The sequence below is a fragment of the Triticum aestivum genome, chromosome 1B (genome assembly GCF_018294505.1).
Source record: "Triticum aestivum cultivar Chinese Spring chromosome 1B, IWGSC CS RefSeq v2.1, whole genome shotgun sequence".
Lineage (NCBI taxonomy): Eukaryota > Viridiplantae > Streptophyta > Magnoliopsida > Poales > Poaceae > Triticum > Triticum aestivum.
The window spans coordinates 399,544,355-399,562,990 of record NC_057795.1 but is presented as its reverse complement, the minus strand read 5'-3'; the positions used below and the strand labels follow the sequence as shown (position 1 = coordinate 399,562,990).

Sequence of the window (18,636 nt, the reverse complement as noted above, 5' to 3'; positions counted from 1 at the left end):
CACTGGGCTGCAGCTAAGCCCCCGAGTGAGAGGTTCGCTTCTTCACTCGGTAGGATTTTTATAACTTAGGCGAGCACTGGGCTGCAGCTAAGCCCCCGAGTGAGAGGTTCGCTCTTCACTCGGTAGGATTTTATTTAATCTTAGGCGAGTACTTGGACTGCAGCTAAGCCTCCGAGTGGAAGTCTGGCTTACCACTCGGTAGGATTTTGATAACTTAGGCGAGTACTTGGACTGCAGCTAAGCCTCCGAGTGGAAGTCTGGCTTATCACTCGGTAGGATTTTGATAACTTAGGCGAGTACTTGGACTGCAGCTAAGCCCCCGAGTGGAAGTCTGGCTTACCACTCAGTAGGATTTTATTTAATCTTAGGCGAAACGGATTCGCAGCTAAGCCTCCGAGTGGGAGTCTGGCTCACCACTCGGTAAGGATTTTTACAAACTTAGGCGAAACGGATTCGCGGCTAAGTCACCCACTGAGGGGAAAATTTTATTGGACAAAAATAAAAAGTGACAAAAATTATGGAGGAACTATGACACTATTATTTTGAAATCCATGAACTACAGGAGTACTTTATTGCAACTCATCCGAGTGATAAACTTAAGTGTAAAATGGGCGGAGTAGTTCCGCGTTCCAAGCTCGGGGCTCGTCGATATTATGTTCGACGTTGTAAAGACGGTACGCCCCGTTGTGGAGAACTTTGGTGACGATGAAGGGTCCTTCCCAAGAAGGAGCAAGCTTGTGTGGTTTCTTCTGATCCACTCGGAGAACTAAATCTCCTTCCTGGAAGGCTCGACCCCTCACATTTCTGGTGTGGAAACGACGCAAATCTTGTTGGTAGATGGTCGATCGGATCAGAGCCATCTCCCTTTCTTCCTCTAAAAGGTCGACTGCGTCCTGCCACGCTTGTTCAGCTTCTGCTTCGTTGTAGATCTCAACTCGAGGAGCATTGTGGAGAAGATCACTCGGCAAGACTGCTTCAGCTCCGTAGACCAAGAAGAATGGAGTTCTTTCGGTCGACCGATTAGGTGTGGTCCGCAATCCCCAAAGCACCGAGGGAAGTTCGTCGACCCAAGCTCCAGCTGCATGCTTGAGATCACGCATCAATCGGGGTTTCAATCCCTTGAGAATCAGACCATTGGCTCGCTCTGCTTGTCCATTCGACTGCGGATGGGCGACTAAAGCGTAGTCGACTCGTGTGCCTTGAGAGTTGCAGAAATCCCTGAATTCCTCCGAGTCAAAGTTCGACCCATTATCCATAATGATGTTGTGCGGGACTCCATATCTGAATATCAGTTCCCTGATGAAGCTAACAGTAGCACCGGCGTCAAGGTTCTTGATTGGTTTAGCCTCAATCCACTTGGTGAACTTGTCGACTGCCACCAGTACATGCGTGAAGCCACTTCGCCCTGTTCTCAAAGGACCGACCATGTCCAACCCCCATACTGTGAAAGGCCAGACGAGTGGAATGGTCTTCAGAGCTGATGCAGGCTTGTGCGACATATTCGAGTAGAACTGACATCCCTCGCACGTATCTACTATTTCCTTTGCCATCTCATTCGCCTTTGGCCAGTAAAATCCAGCTCGGTATGCTTTGGCCACGATGGTCCGAGAGGACGCGTGATGACCACAGGTTCCCGAGTGGATATCATTGAGGATGATTCGACCTTCTTCTGGTGTTATGCACTTCTGACCAACTCCAGTCGCGCTTTCTCTATATAGCTGTCCTTTGATTACGGTAAAGGCTTTAGATCGACGGACGATCTGTCGAGCCTCTTCCTCATCCTCCGGGAGCTCTTTTCTCAGGATATACGCGATATACGGAACTGTCCAGTCGGGAATGACCACCAAGACCTCTATGACCAAGTCGACTACTGCTGGGACTTCAACCTCAGTCGGATCTGTGGCACTCTTGGGCTGTGGAGCTTCTTCGGTGAAAGGATCTTCTTTGACTGACGGAGTGTGTATATGCTCCAAGAACACACCACTCGGAATGGCTCCTCTCTTGGAACCTATCTTTGCTAGATCATCAGCTGCTTGATTTTTCAGTCGGGGTATATGATGGAGCTCCAACCCCTCGAACTTCTTTTCCAGCTTCCTCACTGCACTGCAGTATCCAGTCATGGCTGGGCTTCTCACATCCCACTCCTTCATCACTTGGTTGACCACTAAATCCGAGTCGCCATAGACCATCAGGTGACGGACGCCGAGTGAAATGGCCATGCGCAATCCGTATAAGAGGGCCTCATATTCTGCCTCATTGTTGGAGGAATCAAAGTGAATCTGGAGCACATATCTGAGCTTATCTCCTCTGGGGGAAACCAGGACAACCCCAGCACCGGAACCATTCAACATCTTAGAGCCATCAAAAAACATGGTCCAATGCTCCGAGTGAACTTCAGTCGGCTGCTGCTGTTCAATCCATTCGGCGAGGAAATCTGCTATTGCCTGGGACTTAATGGCTTTCTTTGCCTCAAACTTGATATCAAGGGGAAGAAGTTCAATCGCCCATTTAGCCACTCGACCAGTTGCATCTCTGTTGTGCAAAATCTCTGATAGTGGAGCGTCGCTGACGACTGTGATGGAATGATCAGAGAAATAATGAGCAACCTTCTTTGTGGTCATGTATATTCCATACACAAGCTTCTGATAATGAGGATATCTTTGCTTGGATGGAGTCAAGACTTCAGACAAATAATACACTGGGCGCTGAACTTTGAAAGCTTTTCCTTCTTCTTCCCGCTCGACCGTAAGCACAGTACTGACGACTTGTCCTGTGGCTGCGATATAAAGCAACAGAGGCTCTTTGCTGATTGGAGCAGCAAGCACCGGCTGGGTGGAGAGCAGAGCTTTTAGCTCGGCAAACGTTGCATCATCTTCTGGAGTCCACTCGAACTTGTCTGCCTTCTTCATCAGTCGGTAAAGAGGCAATGCCTTTTCACCGAGTCGTGAGATGAATCGACTTAATGCGGCCAAGCATCCAGTAAGCTTCTGGACATCGTGCACTCGCACAGGGCGTTTCATTCGGAGAATAGTGCCGATCTTCTCTGGATTAGCGTCGATCCCTCGCTCGGAAACGAGAAAACCGAGTAACTTGCCACCAGGAACTCCGAATGTGCACTTTGATGGATTGAGCTTGATATCATACCTTCTGAGGTTGGCAAATGTTTCGGCGAGGTCAGCGAGCAGGTCGGAACCTTTTCGTGACTTGACGACGATATCATCCATATACGCTTCCACATTCCGACTGATCTGAGTGAGTAGACACTTCTGAATCATTCGCATAAATGTGGCTCCGGCATTCTTGAGGCCGAATGGCATGGTGATATAGCAGAAGCACCCGAATGGAGTGATGAAAGCTGTTTTTACCTCGTCGGGTTCGTACAGACGGATCTGGTGGTACCCAGAGTAGGCGTCTAGAAAAGACAATCTCTCGCATCCCGCGGTCGAGTCAACAATTTGATCTATGCGAGGGAGAGGAAAATGATCTTTCGGGCAGGCCCGGTTGATGTGCTTGAAATCAATGCACATTCGGAGTGATTTGTCCTTCTTAGGAACCATGACGACATTAGCGAGCCACTCGGAGTGGTATATCTCTCGGATAAATCCTGCCGCCAACAGTCGAGCCACTTCCTCACCAATGGCTTTTCTCTTCTGGACGGCGGACCGCCGAAGATGCTCTTTGACTGGTTTTGCAGATGAGTCGACTCTTAGGCGATGCTTAGCCAGTCCCCTGGGAACACCTGGCATGTCAGCGGGCTTCCATGCAAAAATGTCCTAGTTCTCACGGAGGAACTGGATGAGCGCTTCTTCCTATTTCGGGTCGAGTGTTGTGGAGATGTGGGTCGGAGCTGCATTGGGGTCGGTCGGGTGAATGTGAACAGGCTTCATCTCACCGGACGACTGAAATGCAGATTCTGTGGCGGGTTTCTTGGATCGCAGCAAGTCACTCGGATCTGCGTTTTGCTTGTATTCTTCGAACTCGACCGTTGTCACTTGGGAATCAGCAATCTTCGAGCCCTTCTGAAAGCACTCTTCTGCCTTTTTCCTATCACCGGTGACAGTGATCACTCCTTTGGGGCCGGGCATCTTCAATTTGAGGTACACGTAACATGGTCGAGCCATGAACCGTGCATAAGCTGGCCTCCCCAAAATGGCATGATATGCACTCTGAAAATCCACGACCTCAAACGTCAACTTCTCTTTGCGAAAATGTTTCGAATCACCAAACACCACGTCCAGAGCTATTTGGCCGAGTGACTCGGCTTTCTTCCCTGGTATAACTCCATGAAAGCTCATGTTACTGGTGCTCAGTCGGGACATCGGAATGCCCATTCCTTTCAGTGTGTTTGCATACAACAAATTCAGCCCGCTACCACCGTCCATCAGCACCTTTGTCAGTCGAGTGCCTTCGACAACTGGATCGACCACCAAAGCTTGCCTCCCAGGGGTGGCAATATGAGTCGGGTGATCAGTTTGGTCGAATGTGATGGGTGTTTGGGACCATTTCAAATAATTTGCTTTTGCTGGGGTAACCATGTTCACCTCACGGTTAATGACTTTCAATCGACTCTTGCTTTCCGCATCTGCAAAGATCATCAGAGTGGAGTTGATATGCGGATATCCTTCCTCACTGTCCTCCTTGCCTTCAGCCTTGTCCGACTCCTTTTCCTTGTCCTTAGACTGTTTTCCTTGAAACTGCTGGATCAGGAGTCGACATTGGCGAGTGGTATGCTTTGGGTAAATGATATTCCCCTCTTCGTCTTTCTTCGTGTGGATGTGGCACGGCATATCCATCACGTTGTTCCCTTCTTTATCCTTTACCTTCTTAGGGTTCCAGGATCCTTTTGGTTTCCCCTTAAACTTTCCCTGAGTCACGGCCAGAGCCTCTCCAGGAGCTGCCGGTTCAGCCTTCCGCTTCTGTTTCCGACTGGTGTTTCCCTTCTCCGACTGACTCGGCTTGTGCTTGCCGCTTCAGAGTCGGTCTTCTTCTTCGCCGTTGGCGTACTTGGTAGCAATTTCCATCATCCGACTCAAGGTCATGTCACCGGTTCGACCAAATTTCAAACTCAATTCTCTGTTCTTGACACCATCCTTGAAGGCGCAGACTGCCTGATGATCAGACACATTCTCCACAGTATGGTGCAAAGTGATCCACCTTTGAATATACTCCCTGAGAGTCTCATTGGTCTTCTGCACGCAGACTTGCAGCTCCGTCAATCCAGCCGGTCGCTTGCAAGTTCCTTCAAACGTTCTGACGAACACTCGGGACAGATCTTCCCAAGTGTAAATGCTGCTAGGAGGTAACTGAGTCAACCATGCTCTGGCAGAACCTTCCAACATGAGGGGCAGATGTTTCATGGCCACCTCATCATTCCCACCACCAATCTGAACCGCCACTCGGTAGTCCTCAAGCCAAGTTTCAGGCTTAGACTCACCAGTGAACTTGCTGACTCCTGTTGCCAACCTGAAATTGGGAGGGATCGCTGCGGCTCTGATAGCTCTGCTGAAACATTTCGGACCAGAAACATGCACTCGACTGCTCGTGGGCGCATCTCTGTCGAGTCCACCTCGATGGGCTCTGTTCCGGTCGACCAAGCCTTGCACGATAATGGATCGCGCGTCGAAGCCTGGTTCTCTGGGGTCGACTGGAACTCTTCGCCCCGCACTGAGCTGACGTCTGTCATCTTGCTGCCGAGGAGCGTAAGACCCACCCCTCGGAGGGGAATTGGGCACTCGACGCCTATCATCTCGGTCGTGTCGGTCTCCATATTGGTCTCGCTGATTCTCGCGCCCTTCACGCCGCGGAGGCGATCTGGGGCTGTGAGCCGACTGAACCGTATTCGCAGCGACGGATCGACTGTGAATTCTGTTGCGCGACTGCGACATGGCCGAATTCTGATCTCCTGCTGCCCGGAGCAGATCCCTGATCTGCATCAAGCCTCTGCCAGCTTCCGACTGAGAGGGCTGGATGGACTCTGCAATACGGGTCGCAGCTGCTAAATTCTGGATTGGGGTTCGATATACCTGAGTCGGCGGGAAGAGTTGACGTCGACTGGTGTCGGGAACTCGTTGTCGTGCGTGCTCGTCGAGTGCTCGCTGAAGATTCTCCAGGCGAGTGCGTTCGGCCAAGTTGGCCAAACGTGCCTCCTCCAAGGCGCGAGCCTCGGGGGTTTCTCCTGCGATGGGAGTACGCAGGGCATCCACGTTCCTGCGGCGAAGTTCCTCTCTTTGCAGAGAGTCGAGTGGCTCGGGCTGGTGCTCTTCGTGGTCTCGTGCGGGGTCACCTCCGTCGCCTGCCCCACCATCACGGGCGAAGCCAGGGGGACTGCGGGGCCCGTCGACCATCAGGATTTCCGCCGCTGGATCACTGCTATCGCACTCGGATGCAGTCTCTACGGAGCCAGTCGACAGATCGAACAGGCCGTAAAGGGATTCGTCGGGCTCGATTGCCGCAACTTGGGTGGTGGCCGTCTGGCGAGCCACCGCGTGCCTCACCCACCGCTGAAGCCTCGACCGGCCCGAGCGCTTGCGCTGGCGGGAGACCGGGAGGGTGGCCGATGGGGGAGTCGACCGATACGGGGTCGACGGTTGCCGCAGCAGAACGCCGCGGACACATGCGCGAAAATGCGTCGCACCACGGACGGGGAGCGCATCGACGTCGAGTGGAGCCTCCTGGAGCCAGGCGGAGTCGTCGGCGACGAAGGTGAGAGCACCGAGACGGATCTCTCGGCCCTCGACCAAAACTCCAGCAGCCACCATGATGAAAGTACTCGGAAGAATCGCAACTTCTCCACAAAATCGCTAAAACACCGGCCCCAAGGTGGGCGCCAACTGTCGTGGATCTAAGTCTGACAGTAGAGTGGGGGGTAGGTATGGAGAGGCAAGGTCCTAGCTATGGAGAGGTTGTAAGCACAAGAGATGTACGAGTTCAGGCCCTTCTCGGAGGAAGTAAAAGCCCTACGTCTCGGAGCCCGGAGGCGGTCGAGTGGATTATGTGTATATGAATTACAGGGTGCCGAACCCCTCTACCTGTGGAGGGGGGTGGCTTATATAGAGTGCGCCAGGACCCCAGCCAGCCCACGTAGGAGAGGGTTTAAGGTGCGTTAAGACCGGGGCGTTACTGGTAACGCCCCACATAAAGTGTCTTTACTATCATAAAGTCTACTTAATTACAGACCGTTGCAGTGCAGAGTGCCTCTTGACCTTGTGATGGTCGAGTGGGTCTTCGTGGTCGAGTCCTTCAAGTCAGTCGAGTGAGTCCCTCGTAGGTCGACTGGAAGGTGATCTCTTCTAAGGATGTCCCTGGGCAGGGTACTTAGATCAGGTCTGTGACCCTACCCTAGGTACATGACTCCATCACTAGGTGCATGAGCCAAGGGGGGCTGGTGGGCCTAGCCCATCTAGGCCAGGGCGCCCCCTACAGCCCACATGGGTCCCCGGGGCTGGTGGACCTTCGGAACCCTTTGGTGCCTCCGGTACACTTGTCGGCATGCCCCCGAACTTTTCCGGCAGCCAAAACAGGACTTGCCATATATAAATCTCTACCTCCGGACCATTCCGGAGTTCCTCGTGATATCTCGGATCCTATATGGCACTCTGAACAACCTTCAAACTTTCTAATATTAATATCCCTAATGAAAGAAAGTGTTTCTACCACAACGCAAATAATCATAAGTTTATGTAAGTGTGGTAACAACATTTTTCTACATCGTATAAGCACAATTTTTTTTGTTTATGTTAATGTTTTATTAAGCATGCATGGTTCATTAACCCATATGGATTTCGCCCGTCCCACCAAACTATACGCCGAAGAGGAATGTTGCATCATGAGACCCCAAAATATGTCCCATTCAGGGCTCTATGGGTAGAAATGGCATCTTCTAGCTTCTTAAAGTCGATGTGTGCAGAAGTTTGATCACTGAAGAAATTAGCACCTTCAATCGTCCCAATCTTTGAAAAACTCTTATCCTGCCTCCTGCTTTTAAATAGATGAATTAATTCCTCCAACACATAGGTTCCTAATAGCTCTAGCTGTAAAAACCAACCAACAAACACAAGCCATCAGAAGGCATACTATTATGTAATGAAACAGAAAAATAAAATCATCATCCAAGCAGTCCTAGCAACAAAACTTATGAGGTAGCTATGGATTTACCCGCTCTAAATTAAAGTGAAACATATCAGAGATAGCATGCACGTCAAAGTTATATCAAATCACAGCCTGAATAACATCAAATTGTGTCACCTGTGCACAACACATTACACAATAGCAACAGATGAATGGAGCAATTTGACTCGAGAAAAAAACAACTACCACCAACAAAGGATAATACAGTGTTTGTACACCATTCAAACTGAAATCAAACCATACCATAGGGACTAGATATTGACCTATTCCATAGAAAATTTTAGCTGGAATTACACCAGTAAGTATCATGAGGGCATAAGTCTTTAAACTACGCCATCATAGCAATATTACCCTAGAACAAGAAACAATCATCAATCTAGGACTATATTACAACATATATCATCCTACATAGTATAAATCACATAAAAGAGTAAGCCCACGGGATAATAATGTTGAGAAACATAGTAGAAAACAAAAAAAATCGTGCCTACAATCACCCAAGATCAATATGAAGATGCATAATGGGTTGGGATCATGATCATTACCGGCATCGAGTTGCGGGGAAGAAGAACATGTTGGTGTAGATCGTACTTGGAGTCCCTAGAACCGTCGATGAACGATCCCTCGTGCCGCCCACGAATAGTCCCTCGAGCCGAAGTCCAAAAGCACGACCTCTCTGCTTGGTTGCAAGCATGCAACTTTCACGATCCGGCAGCGCTTCACCGTCCAGAACTAATCACCGCCAGAGAATTAGAGGGATAAGATTAGAACCACATTGGGCTTCTAATTATGAGGACAAGAAGATTAGCCTAGCTCTTATTAATCAACTAGGACGAACTAGAAGTAGAACTAGAAAAACTATAGGATGCTCCAGAACTTCTATTTGCAATAGAGCAAAAAAACCTAGTAAATATAGGTTAGAGGAGGAGGAGGGGGCAGCCACCAAGGAGGGAAAGTCCCTCCTTGGGGCACCGGCCAAGGGGTAGGAGTAGGACACCTCCCTTAGTCCAATTCGGCCCCCCTATATGGCAAGGGGGCACCACTTCCTTATGGGCCTTCATGGCCAATAATTCCCTCCACCACTTGGCCTTTTTAGACTAGTTGATATTTAAATTAATATAAAATGTTTTAAATACTTCTAGATCATTTTATATGTTTTTAACATCTTTGGAAATATTTTCCACCTATATATAATATCGGTAATACCCGATATTAACCGATATTCACCGAAATCCTTCCGATGACTCCGTAGCGCTTCGGATCCTCTCGAAACTATTTCGAATATTAATGTAATAATTCCACAAGCATATTCTCATGAATCCTGTCCTACTAAAATTCAGCAATTCAGCGGATCATAATTGCCTCAAGCTTATGCCCCCGTAGGTTCAGTAACTCACAGATATGAACGAAACCGTGCGTTCAATAACCGACAGCGGGACCATGGACATCCATGTCAATCGAATGATATTCGAGTGAACCTTTGGTTATCATGAGACGTTACCTTTCCTTCGTGATACTTCATAAAACCTCGGCAAAAAACCTCGGATGCATCAGTATCCTCCTGAGTCACAACTATGTTCATTGTACCGAAATCCTCGTTATCGGTTTTTTTGTTCTTTCTCGGACATCTCGTGTATACCGTTTAACTGTTTGTGATGGTGTCCACCATGCTTTGTGTTAATTAAGAGGACAATCCTCTTCTGCTTAATTAACAGCTGAATCAAATCTTTTGCGGCGGTTTCAAAAATAAATCACTTGGGTCATCTTGTCCGACCAATGGACACAGCAGCTCCTATCACTCTACCCCTGCATCATGCCAGTTACCGGAACGACGAGCATATTGGAGTAGTGCGCAGCAGGCAGATCGCCCAACCAACCTACGACGGCAAGGGAACACCGGGCGTCACGCCGGGGGAATCACACGAAACGCGCCTAGCTTTGGGGCCGTCACCATTGCCCAGTACAGAAAATGCAACGCGCATCCGAGAACCGAGACGCGCGAAAGGGGAAGCACGGCACCGGCCGTTGACGACCAGGGCCGTCGTCGTGCAATGCATACACTATCGCAAAGTTGGCACGCACCGGTGACCGAAGACGCGCCGCACATCTTGCACCCTACTCCCCATCTGCTCCCGCAGGCTCAGCTAGCTGCCCGCCACCACCACCAAGTGGGGAGAGCTCAATCAGCAAGGCCGGACCCAGTTGCAACCGCACGTCTGACTCTTCCAACCCACCAATTCGTTTCGCTTCGTTAATCGTTATCCAAGAAGAAAGGAGAGGGGGGATTAGCACGAGTAGTAAGATCAAAAGCAAAAGACTCTACTGTACAAGCGGGATTCGTGTCTGCACTGTCACTTCCACTCCCGGGTGTCGCAGGGGGAGCACCCTTCCAGCGCGACGTCGGCGATCTGCACCCCGGTGTCGTACACCCGGCCGGCAGCCCACCGCCGCGGGAGGACCTCCCCTTCGGCCCACACCCACTTCCCGTCGTACCCGCCTGTGACCACCATCCGGAGCTGCAGCGGCCCCGCCGGCGCCTGGCCCGTGCTCCACGCCGGCCCGCCGCGCTCCCGCGTCATGGACCTCCAGTTCGACGACCCGGCCGCCGCGACGTCCACCGCCACGATGTCGGTCTGCCCGCCCTGGTACAGGAACCTGATCGTCAGGCCGCCGGGCGCGCCCTCCTCCACGCGCACTGACAGGTTGCGGCGGCGCGCGTACTCGCAGGGCACCCGCTTGTACTCCACGCCCACGGCGCGCCGCTCCCTCAGCTGCCGCGCGGCGGCCGTGCCCCCGCCGCCCAGGGCCATGGCCGCGTACGCCGCGCCGCTCAGCACGAGGTCGGTGCGGTTCGTGGCCGTGCCGCGCGCCTGGTCCGTGACGACCACCGTGGCGCCCGCGGCGCTGCAGAGCGCGGCGTCCGTACACCGGACCTGGTAGCACGCGCCGCAGCCGACGCCTCCCCTGTACAGCGCCGGGCCCGCGGCGGCGAGGAGCCCGCCGTTGAAGGTCGCCGCCAGGGAGCCGTACCCGCAAGAGCCGGCTGCACGCAGAGAGAAACCGAATCAATCAGCCGAACCACGAACAACAAACCGTAATAAACGGAAGCGAAACGCACCATTGTGGAGGGCGGGCGAGGAGGCGCGGTACGCCGCCTTGGACCGGCGCACGCACCGGTCGCACGCCGAGGCCGGAGACGAGGCAGCGGCGAGGAAGACGAGCAGGATGATCAAACGCGATCGAGCGCTCGCCATCGGTGGGGGCTTGAAGACGGGTGCGTTACTCGGAGTGGTCTACAACTTCTTAGAAGATCGAACAGAACAGGACAGGGCAGAACACGCACACACGCACACCTCCGAGAGAGGCGCCTCGTCGTCGACGGAAACGTCTCCTCCCACTGAAAGCGCATCGCCAGAAATCCTGAAATAAATCCAGGAATAATGCGAGCACCAGGATTTGAACCCTGGTGGGTTGGGGATACCACTGTCCACCTAACCAACTCAACCACAGGTTGATTCGCGTTTCCACCTGCTGTTACCTCCAAAGGGAAGGTAGTAATTCCTGAGGAAAGAATCAACGCCTTTGCCGATCAAGGAGGAGGCGTTTAACGGAGGTGACGGGCAAACGAGTGGGATTTGGGTTCCAGGGGATAAGGATAGAAGTGGCGGCTAGGCTTGCACTTGCACGGTTTGAATAGGGGACGAGATCACGACCGATTTAAAGCGTTTCCTTGGGGCTTATCGAGAACCACGGCCGTCGACGGCGCCACCGCCGCGCCCACTGCTGCTCTCGTCTCATCTCATCGGTGCCCGTCTGTGTGGACGCCGCCTTCACAATTCGTCCTACGTGGCAGGTCCACTGTGCTCCTATTGTTTATTCATTTAGTCCGCATCGGCCTTGATCTGGACACGTCAAGCGCCTCGCGTCCATCGCCGTTCAGGATAACCACCAGTGCCTTGCACGTACGCAATAAACGGATTGGCTCAGCTCAATCAATAGTTCTTGGTAGGGCCACGCCGCGAAAGGCATGTGCTTACCAAACAAGGGTCGGCTTACACGCCTGGTTTTGGTTCGGAGAGAGAGAACAAATTCTCTCGACTTTCTTTGTCTGGTGCAAACCGCTCATGAGTTACACTCGCATGGGTGCTCGCGGTTTCGTGCGCCCCTCCTACAACTGCATGCCCTACGGTCTTGTCGAATGGATGACACATTAATGCCAGCCAGTCATGCTAATCCCAGCATGATTGCGGTGGTCCATGGGTTTACATCTTATCATGATTCTGGACGACGGGCCCCCGATTCAACGAGAATAGACAAATTGGCGCGAAAGTGACCTCTAACAGTCCTGATATCCCACCCGAACACTAAATTGGTCTCGTCTCTCCGTTGAGACGTCACCGGCTTAAGCAGCTTGTAGCGTCTTGTGTTTCACCGGTTCCTGTGCGCGCATAAGATGCCGCTGCGCGTAAGCTGACCGAAGACAACCGGCATTGCAACGCGGCCGGCAGCAGTACGTGGCGTAGCAGTAGCACCGTGGGTTGGAGTCGTCAGAATATACTCCCTCCCTTCGTTTCTTTTTAATCTGCATATAAAATTTGGTCAAAGTCAAGTTTTGCATAATTTGACTAATTTTATATTAAAAAATAGCAACATTCACAATATGAAATCTACATTTTCAAATGCACCATGAAATGTATTTTCATATTATATAGTTTAAGTATTGTAGATGTTTATATTTTTTAATATAAATTTGGTCAAACTTTGTGTAGTTTGACTTTGACCAAAACTTATACACGGAGTAAAAAAAACGGAGGGAGTACTAGTAGCAGCACTACATATTAATAAGGAAAACGTTGGCGATCGGCACGCCGGCCGAAGATTACGCCGGTCTCACGCTCGCCGTTCGATCAAACCCGATCGAACAGACCGACCACACACGACGCAGCCCATGTGAGGCTTCTCCACGCGTCCTTGCTGGCCCACGTGCCATGGGCCCACGCACACATGCGCGCGACGGTGGGGAACGGATAAGACCGTGTTGTGGCTGCCTTCTCTCTCGTTCATCTTATCTCCTCTATTGTCTCCAACCGCTCTCTATCTTGCTCCTTTCCGGTGGTCGTCGGCTCGTTCTTGGCCCCAATCTCCTCCGCTGTCGTGGTGCCGTTCGCCCCCACGGTCACCGCCGACTCTTCCATCATGGCGGGGCTCCATAGCCATGGCCATAATCCTCCCCTCCTCCCCGCCGTGCGCACCGGTGCTTTTTTTCTGCTGAGATTTGATTTTTGCTGGAACCAATGTTTCTTTTTGCTGGAACTAGCGAATTCTTTTGCTACAAATAGACTGTTGTTTCTCTGCCGATGAGATTTTTGCTGGAACCATCAGTAAATTTTGCTGGAACCAGCAAATCTGTTTGCTTCAATCTAGTACTCCGGGGGTTGATTTTTGCTGGAACCATCAATAAATTTCGCTTCATCCAACATTATGTTTTGTTGGACCAGCTAGTCTTTTTGCTATTAATCTTTTTTTTCTATCCCTTTGAAGTTTGTTGTTGTGGCCCTTTTAATTGCATCCGGTGTTATATTTAGCTGGAACCGGCAAATGTTTTGCTTCAACTGAAGATTTAGAGTTTTTTGTAATAAAGCTTCAACCGGGCACAATGAAAACCGAAAAAGCTTCAACCATTGCCTGAAAAGCTTCAACTGTATATGTGAAAAGATTCAACCCTTGCGTTTGAGAAAGCTTCAATCGAGCACAGCGAAAAGAAAAATAGCTTCAAGCATCACGAGAGAAGCTTCAAGTGACATGGAAAAAAGCTTCAACCGATGGCAGGGCGGTGCTGCATCGGCGTGCTACGACGGCGGCGGGCGACAACGGGGTTGCTACGGGACGACGTCGAGGGGCGAGCCAGCGGCAGGGGTGGAGGTGAGGAGGTGCGGGGGCGCGCGGGACATGCGTGCAGGGAGTGGGTCAGGCGGGGAGGAGACGCGGGGGAGTTCATGGGAGCGAGGAAGGAGACGACCGATTCCAGCGCGAACCCTTTTTTCTTTTCCTGACCCGAGTGTGGGCGTGATCCAACAGTCGTTACTGTTCTGTGCGGGTCATATCCAACGGCCCGGAGGCGACCGGCCGAGTGTTTGGGCCGGCGCACCGGCGCAGATCACTGCCCAAGGAAAACGTTGGCGATCGGCACGCTGGCCGAAGATTACGCCGGTCTCACGCTCGCCGTTCGATCAAACCCGATCGAACAGACCGACCACACACGACGCAGCCCATGTGAGGCTTCTCCACGCGTCCTTGCTGGCCCACGTGCCATGGGCCCACGCACACATGCGCGCGACGGTGGGGAACGGATAAGACCGTGTTGTGGCTGCCTTCTCTCTCGTTCATCTTATCTCCTCTATTGTCTCCAACCGCTCTCTATCTTGCTCCTTTCCGGTGGTCGTCGGCTCGTTCTTGGCCCCAATCTCCTCCGCTGTCGTGGTGCCGTTCGCCCCCACGGTCACCGCCGACTCTTCCATCATGGCGGGGCTCCATAGCCATGGCCATACTCCTCCCCTCCTCCCCGCCGTGCGCACCGGTGCTTTTTTTCTGCTGAGATTTGATTTTTGCTGGAACCAATGTTTCTTTTTGCTGGAACTAGCGAATTCTTTTGCTACAAATAGACTGTTGTTTCTCTGCCGATGAGATTTTTGCTAGAACCATCAGTAAATTTTGCTGAAACCAGCAAATCTGTTTGCTTCAATCTAGTACTCCGGGGGTTGATTTTTGCTGGAACCATCAATAAATTTCGCTTCATCCAACATTATGTTTTGTTGGACCAGCTAGTCTTTTTGCTATTAATCTTTTTTTTTCTATCCCTTTGAAGTTTGTTGTTGTGGCCCTTTTAATTGCATCCGGTGTTATATTTAGCTGGAACCGGCAAATGTTTTGCTTCAACTGAAGATTTAGAGTTTTTTGTAATAAAGCTTCAACCGGGCACAATGAAAACCGAAAAAGCTTCAACCATTGCCTGAAAAGCTTCAACTGTATATGTGAAAAGATTCAACCCTTGCGTTTGAGAAAGCTTCAATCGAGCACAGCGAAAAGAAAAATAGCTTCAAGCATCACGAGAGAAGCTTCAAGTGACATGGAAAAAAGCTTCAACCGATGGCAGGGCGGTGCTGCATCGGCGTGCTACGACGGCGGCGGGCGACAACGGGGTTGCTACGGGACGACGTCGAGGGGCGAGCCAGCGGCAGGGGTGGAGGTGAGGAGGTGCGGGGGCGCGCGGGACATGCGTGCAGGGAGTGGGTCAGGCGGGGAGGAGACGCGGGGGAGTTCGTGGGAGCGAGGAAGGAGACGACCGATTCCAGCGCGAACCCTTTTTTCTTTTCCTGACCCGAGTGTGGGCGTGATCCAACAGTCGTTACTGTTCTGTGCGGGTCATATCCAACGGCCCGGAGGCGACCGACCGAGTGTTTGGGCCGGCGCACCGGCGCAGATCACTGCCCATTAGTATTTGACCTTGACTTGGTCGACGCTAGCGCTTATCCCTCCGATTCTGACTCGACATCGCGCACACGGCAGCGGAATCCCGCGTCAACCACTGCATCCCAAGTTCCCAACGGCCTTCCCTCCAACTACAGCGGCAACACCGGCGCCCGGTTCTGGACTGGCAGTGGCGGACAGACAGTGGTTGCACTTGCACTTGCGATAGTGCCACTAGCCCAGGCTGTGTGCTCTGACCTGGTCAGCCGACCGGACCTTAAACAAGCCCGCTGACACGACGCGCAGTGAAGGCCCAAGCCCAAGCCACGACCTGAAACTTCCGTGCATTCAACATGCTTGGACTTTGCAAACGAGGATGTATGTATGGGTGGAGGCCTGCCGTTTCCTGGCAGGGGTTGATTACCCTGGCAACTTGATTACTTCGTGCCACTGCCCACCGGGCACCGGCACCGGCACCCGCTTTCCATTCCCGTTCTTTTCTCAGGACGCAGTAGGTTTCTCTTCTTCTCCCTTCCCTTGGGCTCCAAGCTTTGCACGGCGACGGCGGACACGTTTTCCTTTGGCTCCCATGTCGGCCTGCTGCATGCGCTGCAGCGTGGCGTCCTGTGCTGGCGGCACTGTGGACTGCGGCGGGTCAGTTGACGCTGCGGTTGGCATGTCAACGTCGTGGCCGTGGGTCGCTTGCATTCGTCTGCAAGGGAGGCAGCCTGCCTGCCCGCTCTGCCACCGATGACATCGACACAGCTGCGGAGACGCGTAGCGCAGATTACAAATGTGCTAATGTACTCTGCTCTCGGAAGCGGTACCCCTGTGTGAAGCATCAACTCTTTTCAGAGACAAATCAAGCAAAGCTTTACTGGGAGCTCTCAACTATATAAAACATAAACCATGTAACTGGTACTCCCTCAGTCCCATAATAAATGTGACGGATGGAGTAGTATGCATTACGGTCGTTCTACAGTTGATTCAGTAATGAATCTAGCGAGCTTTCTGTGCAGCAGTTCTTTTTTCCTTTTTGACAGCAAATGGACTTCATTATCTAGCAAGCAGGGTAACTTACCAAGACTGATACTACAAGAAAATCTGGTGGATCCTCCAGCCAGGAACCATGAAGCGAGTGTCGTGGAACTGCTCCTGTTTACCCCCAACCTCCCCCAGCTGATCACAAATGGAAAGCAGAATCAACATTCAGCTTGGTAGACCTTGCCAGAGCTTGTGCCACTGTCAGTGAACGTGTTTGTAGCTTCCCTGCTCGTTTCTTGTTACTTGTAACCGTCTGACTGATCATTGCTCGCCGGGTGCTTTTCAATGCTTCGCAATACGCAGATTTTCCTCCACTTTACCTCCATTTTTAACTTCTGTAAGGGGGAAACAGAAAGAAAGATAGAAAAGATGTGGCTCTGGGCCATGTAAGCTACACGGGCGAGAAGGGCAAGTGAAGGCCAAGTCATTCGGAAGGCAAGTGCATGATTGTTTGTCAAACATCAGGATTAGTACTCCCTCCGTTCACATTTATAAGTCATTTCAGACAACTGAAATTGAGCTGTTTTGCATGCTGTCTGAAATGTCTACAACGTCTTATAAAAGTGAACAGAGGGAGTACTAATTATAGCAGACTAGCCATCTAGAGTGATGTTTGACACACTGAATGCAGGCATACAACTAAATTTCAATCACTGGAATCTCTACCCCCAGCATACATATGCAGCGCCTGATATCTACTACTAGATGATACCCGTGCGCTGACACGGGAAAGGGTTGCAATATATTTCAATGATATTCAGGTGTCTTGATACTTAGCACTGCATATATGAAGAATCATCCTCACCAATGTTGAAGTTACATATTATCTATAGAAGTTGTCTATAAAGGGGAGCTATGTTCCGTTAGGAACTTGGAATCGATACAAATAACCTCCACTTTTAATTTGAAACTGCATTAACGACCAAATGGCCATCTTTAAATTGCAACTATGTATGACAAAAAATGTGGAATGGACTTAATAACTGCAATCATATGTATCTGATGGAAATATTTTAACAAAACTAAGTGAAACTTTTTTTTGGTAGTCAAACTAACTGAATCTTGTTTCGGCTCGGAACTAAAGCATGGGAACAACTGCTCTGAACACTAAATTTTCATAGAGCATCTCCAACAAATTAGAGGGAAAAATCATCAATTTAGTTATGGCGTCTCACTAACAAATGATGGATGAGTTACCTTTGTCACATCAGACATGACATTAATCCTTGACCATCAGTGTTAATTGCATCTGAAGTGCTTGGGAAGTGTTCCCTCTGCATGGATACAAACTAGTCATAAATTTAGTTGTGAAACCAATAGTAGATCAAGAAATTATAAGATGTGAACATGGTACCGACAACAAACAAAATCACTAAAATTCAAATCTAACCTCGGCTTCTTAACTGGTTCTTCTTGGATAAGCAAACAACTGAGTGTATATATTGATCTCTATTGCCACATTCTGCAAGGAATAAATAAGTGTAAGAAAAGTCGCCTAGTGGAGAATAGCGTGCATTTTGCTAATAGATGAAGGGAACGAAGAAAAACAATATCGCATACATGAATGATCACAAAATAGATGAACGCAATAATAATTTCTTATGCCTTCTCCATATGGGCAGGATGCAGCATACAAGAAGAAATGTATACAAATGCAATATCAAGATCTCTTAGCGCAATTAACAACAATATGTCAAACTATAGAGAAAAAGAAGCACATATATGTACTGCATGAATAACGTATTCATGAAATAGCAGGTAAATTCTAAAATATTTAAGATATGCAGATGTTCAATTATGATGCTTCTATATCTATCATAAACTTTGCAAAGGCATACCAATCGACGGATTGAAGTTGTGGCACTTACATAATAACCTGTTGGGAAGAGCACTTGTGTCCTAAGCTTGTTCAATGGAGCAATTTGCAAACATGTATACTATTAGAAACATCATAGTTCTAAAGTCAGAGGAAGGGAACGGCACATCAGTCAATATAAC

At 50.4% G+C, this 18,636-nt stretch overlaps 1 protein-coding gene across 1 annotated transcript; it reads right to left on the bottom strand.

Annotated features, from left to right (window-relative positions):
* Nucleotides 1–10,344: 10,344 nt before the first annotated feature.
* LOC123127257 (expansin-like A2) lies at nucleotides 10,345–11,801 on the bottom strand. Its single transcript, XM_044546883.1, has 2 exons — nucleotides 11,246–11,801; nucleotides 10,345–11,170 (listed from the first exon to the last, which is right to left on the bottom strand). Exons 1-2 carry the CDS (start codon nucleotides 11,379–11,381, stop codon nucleotides 10,479–10,481), a joined length of 828 nt encoding a protein of 275 aa, XP_044402818.1. The 5' UTR covers nucleotides 11,382–11,801; the 3' UTR covers nucleotides 10,345–10,478.
* Nucleotides 11,802–18,636: the final 6,835 nt, after the last annotated feature.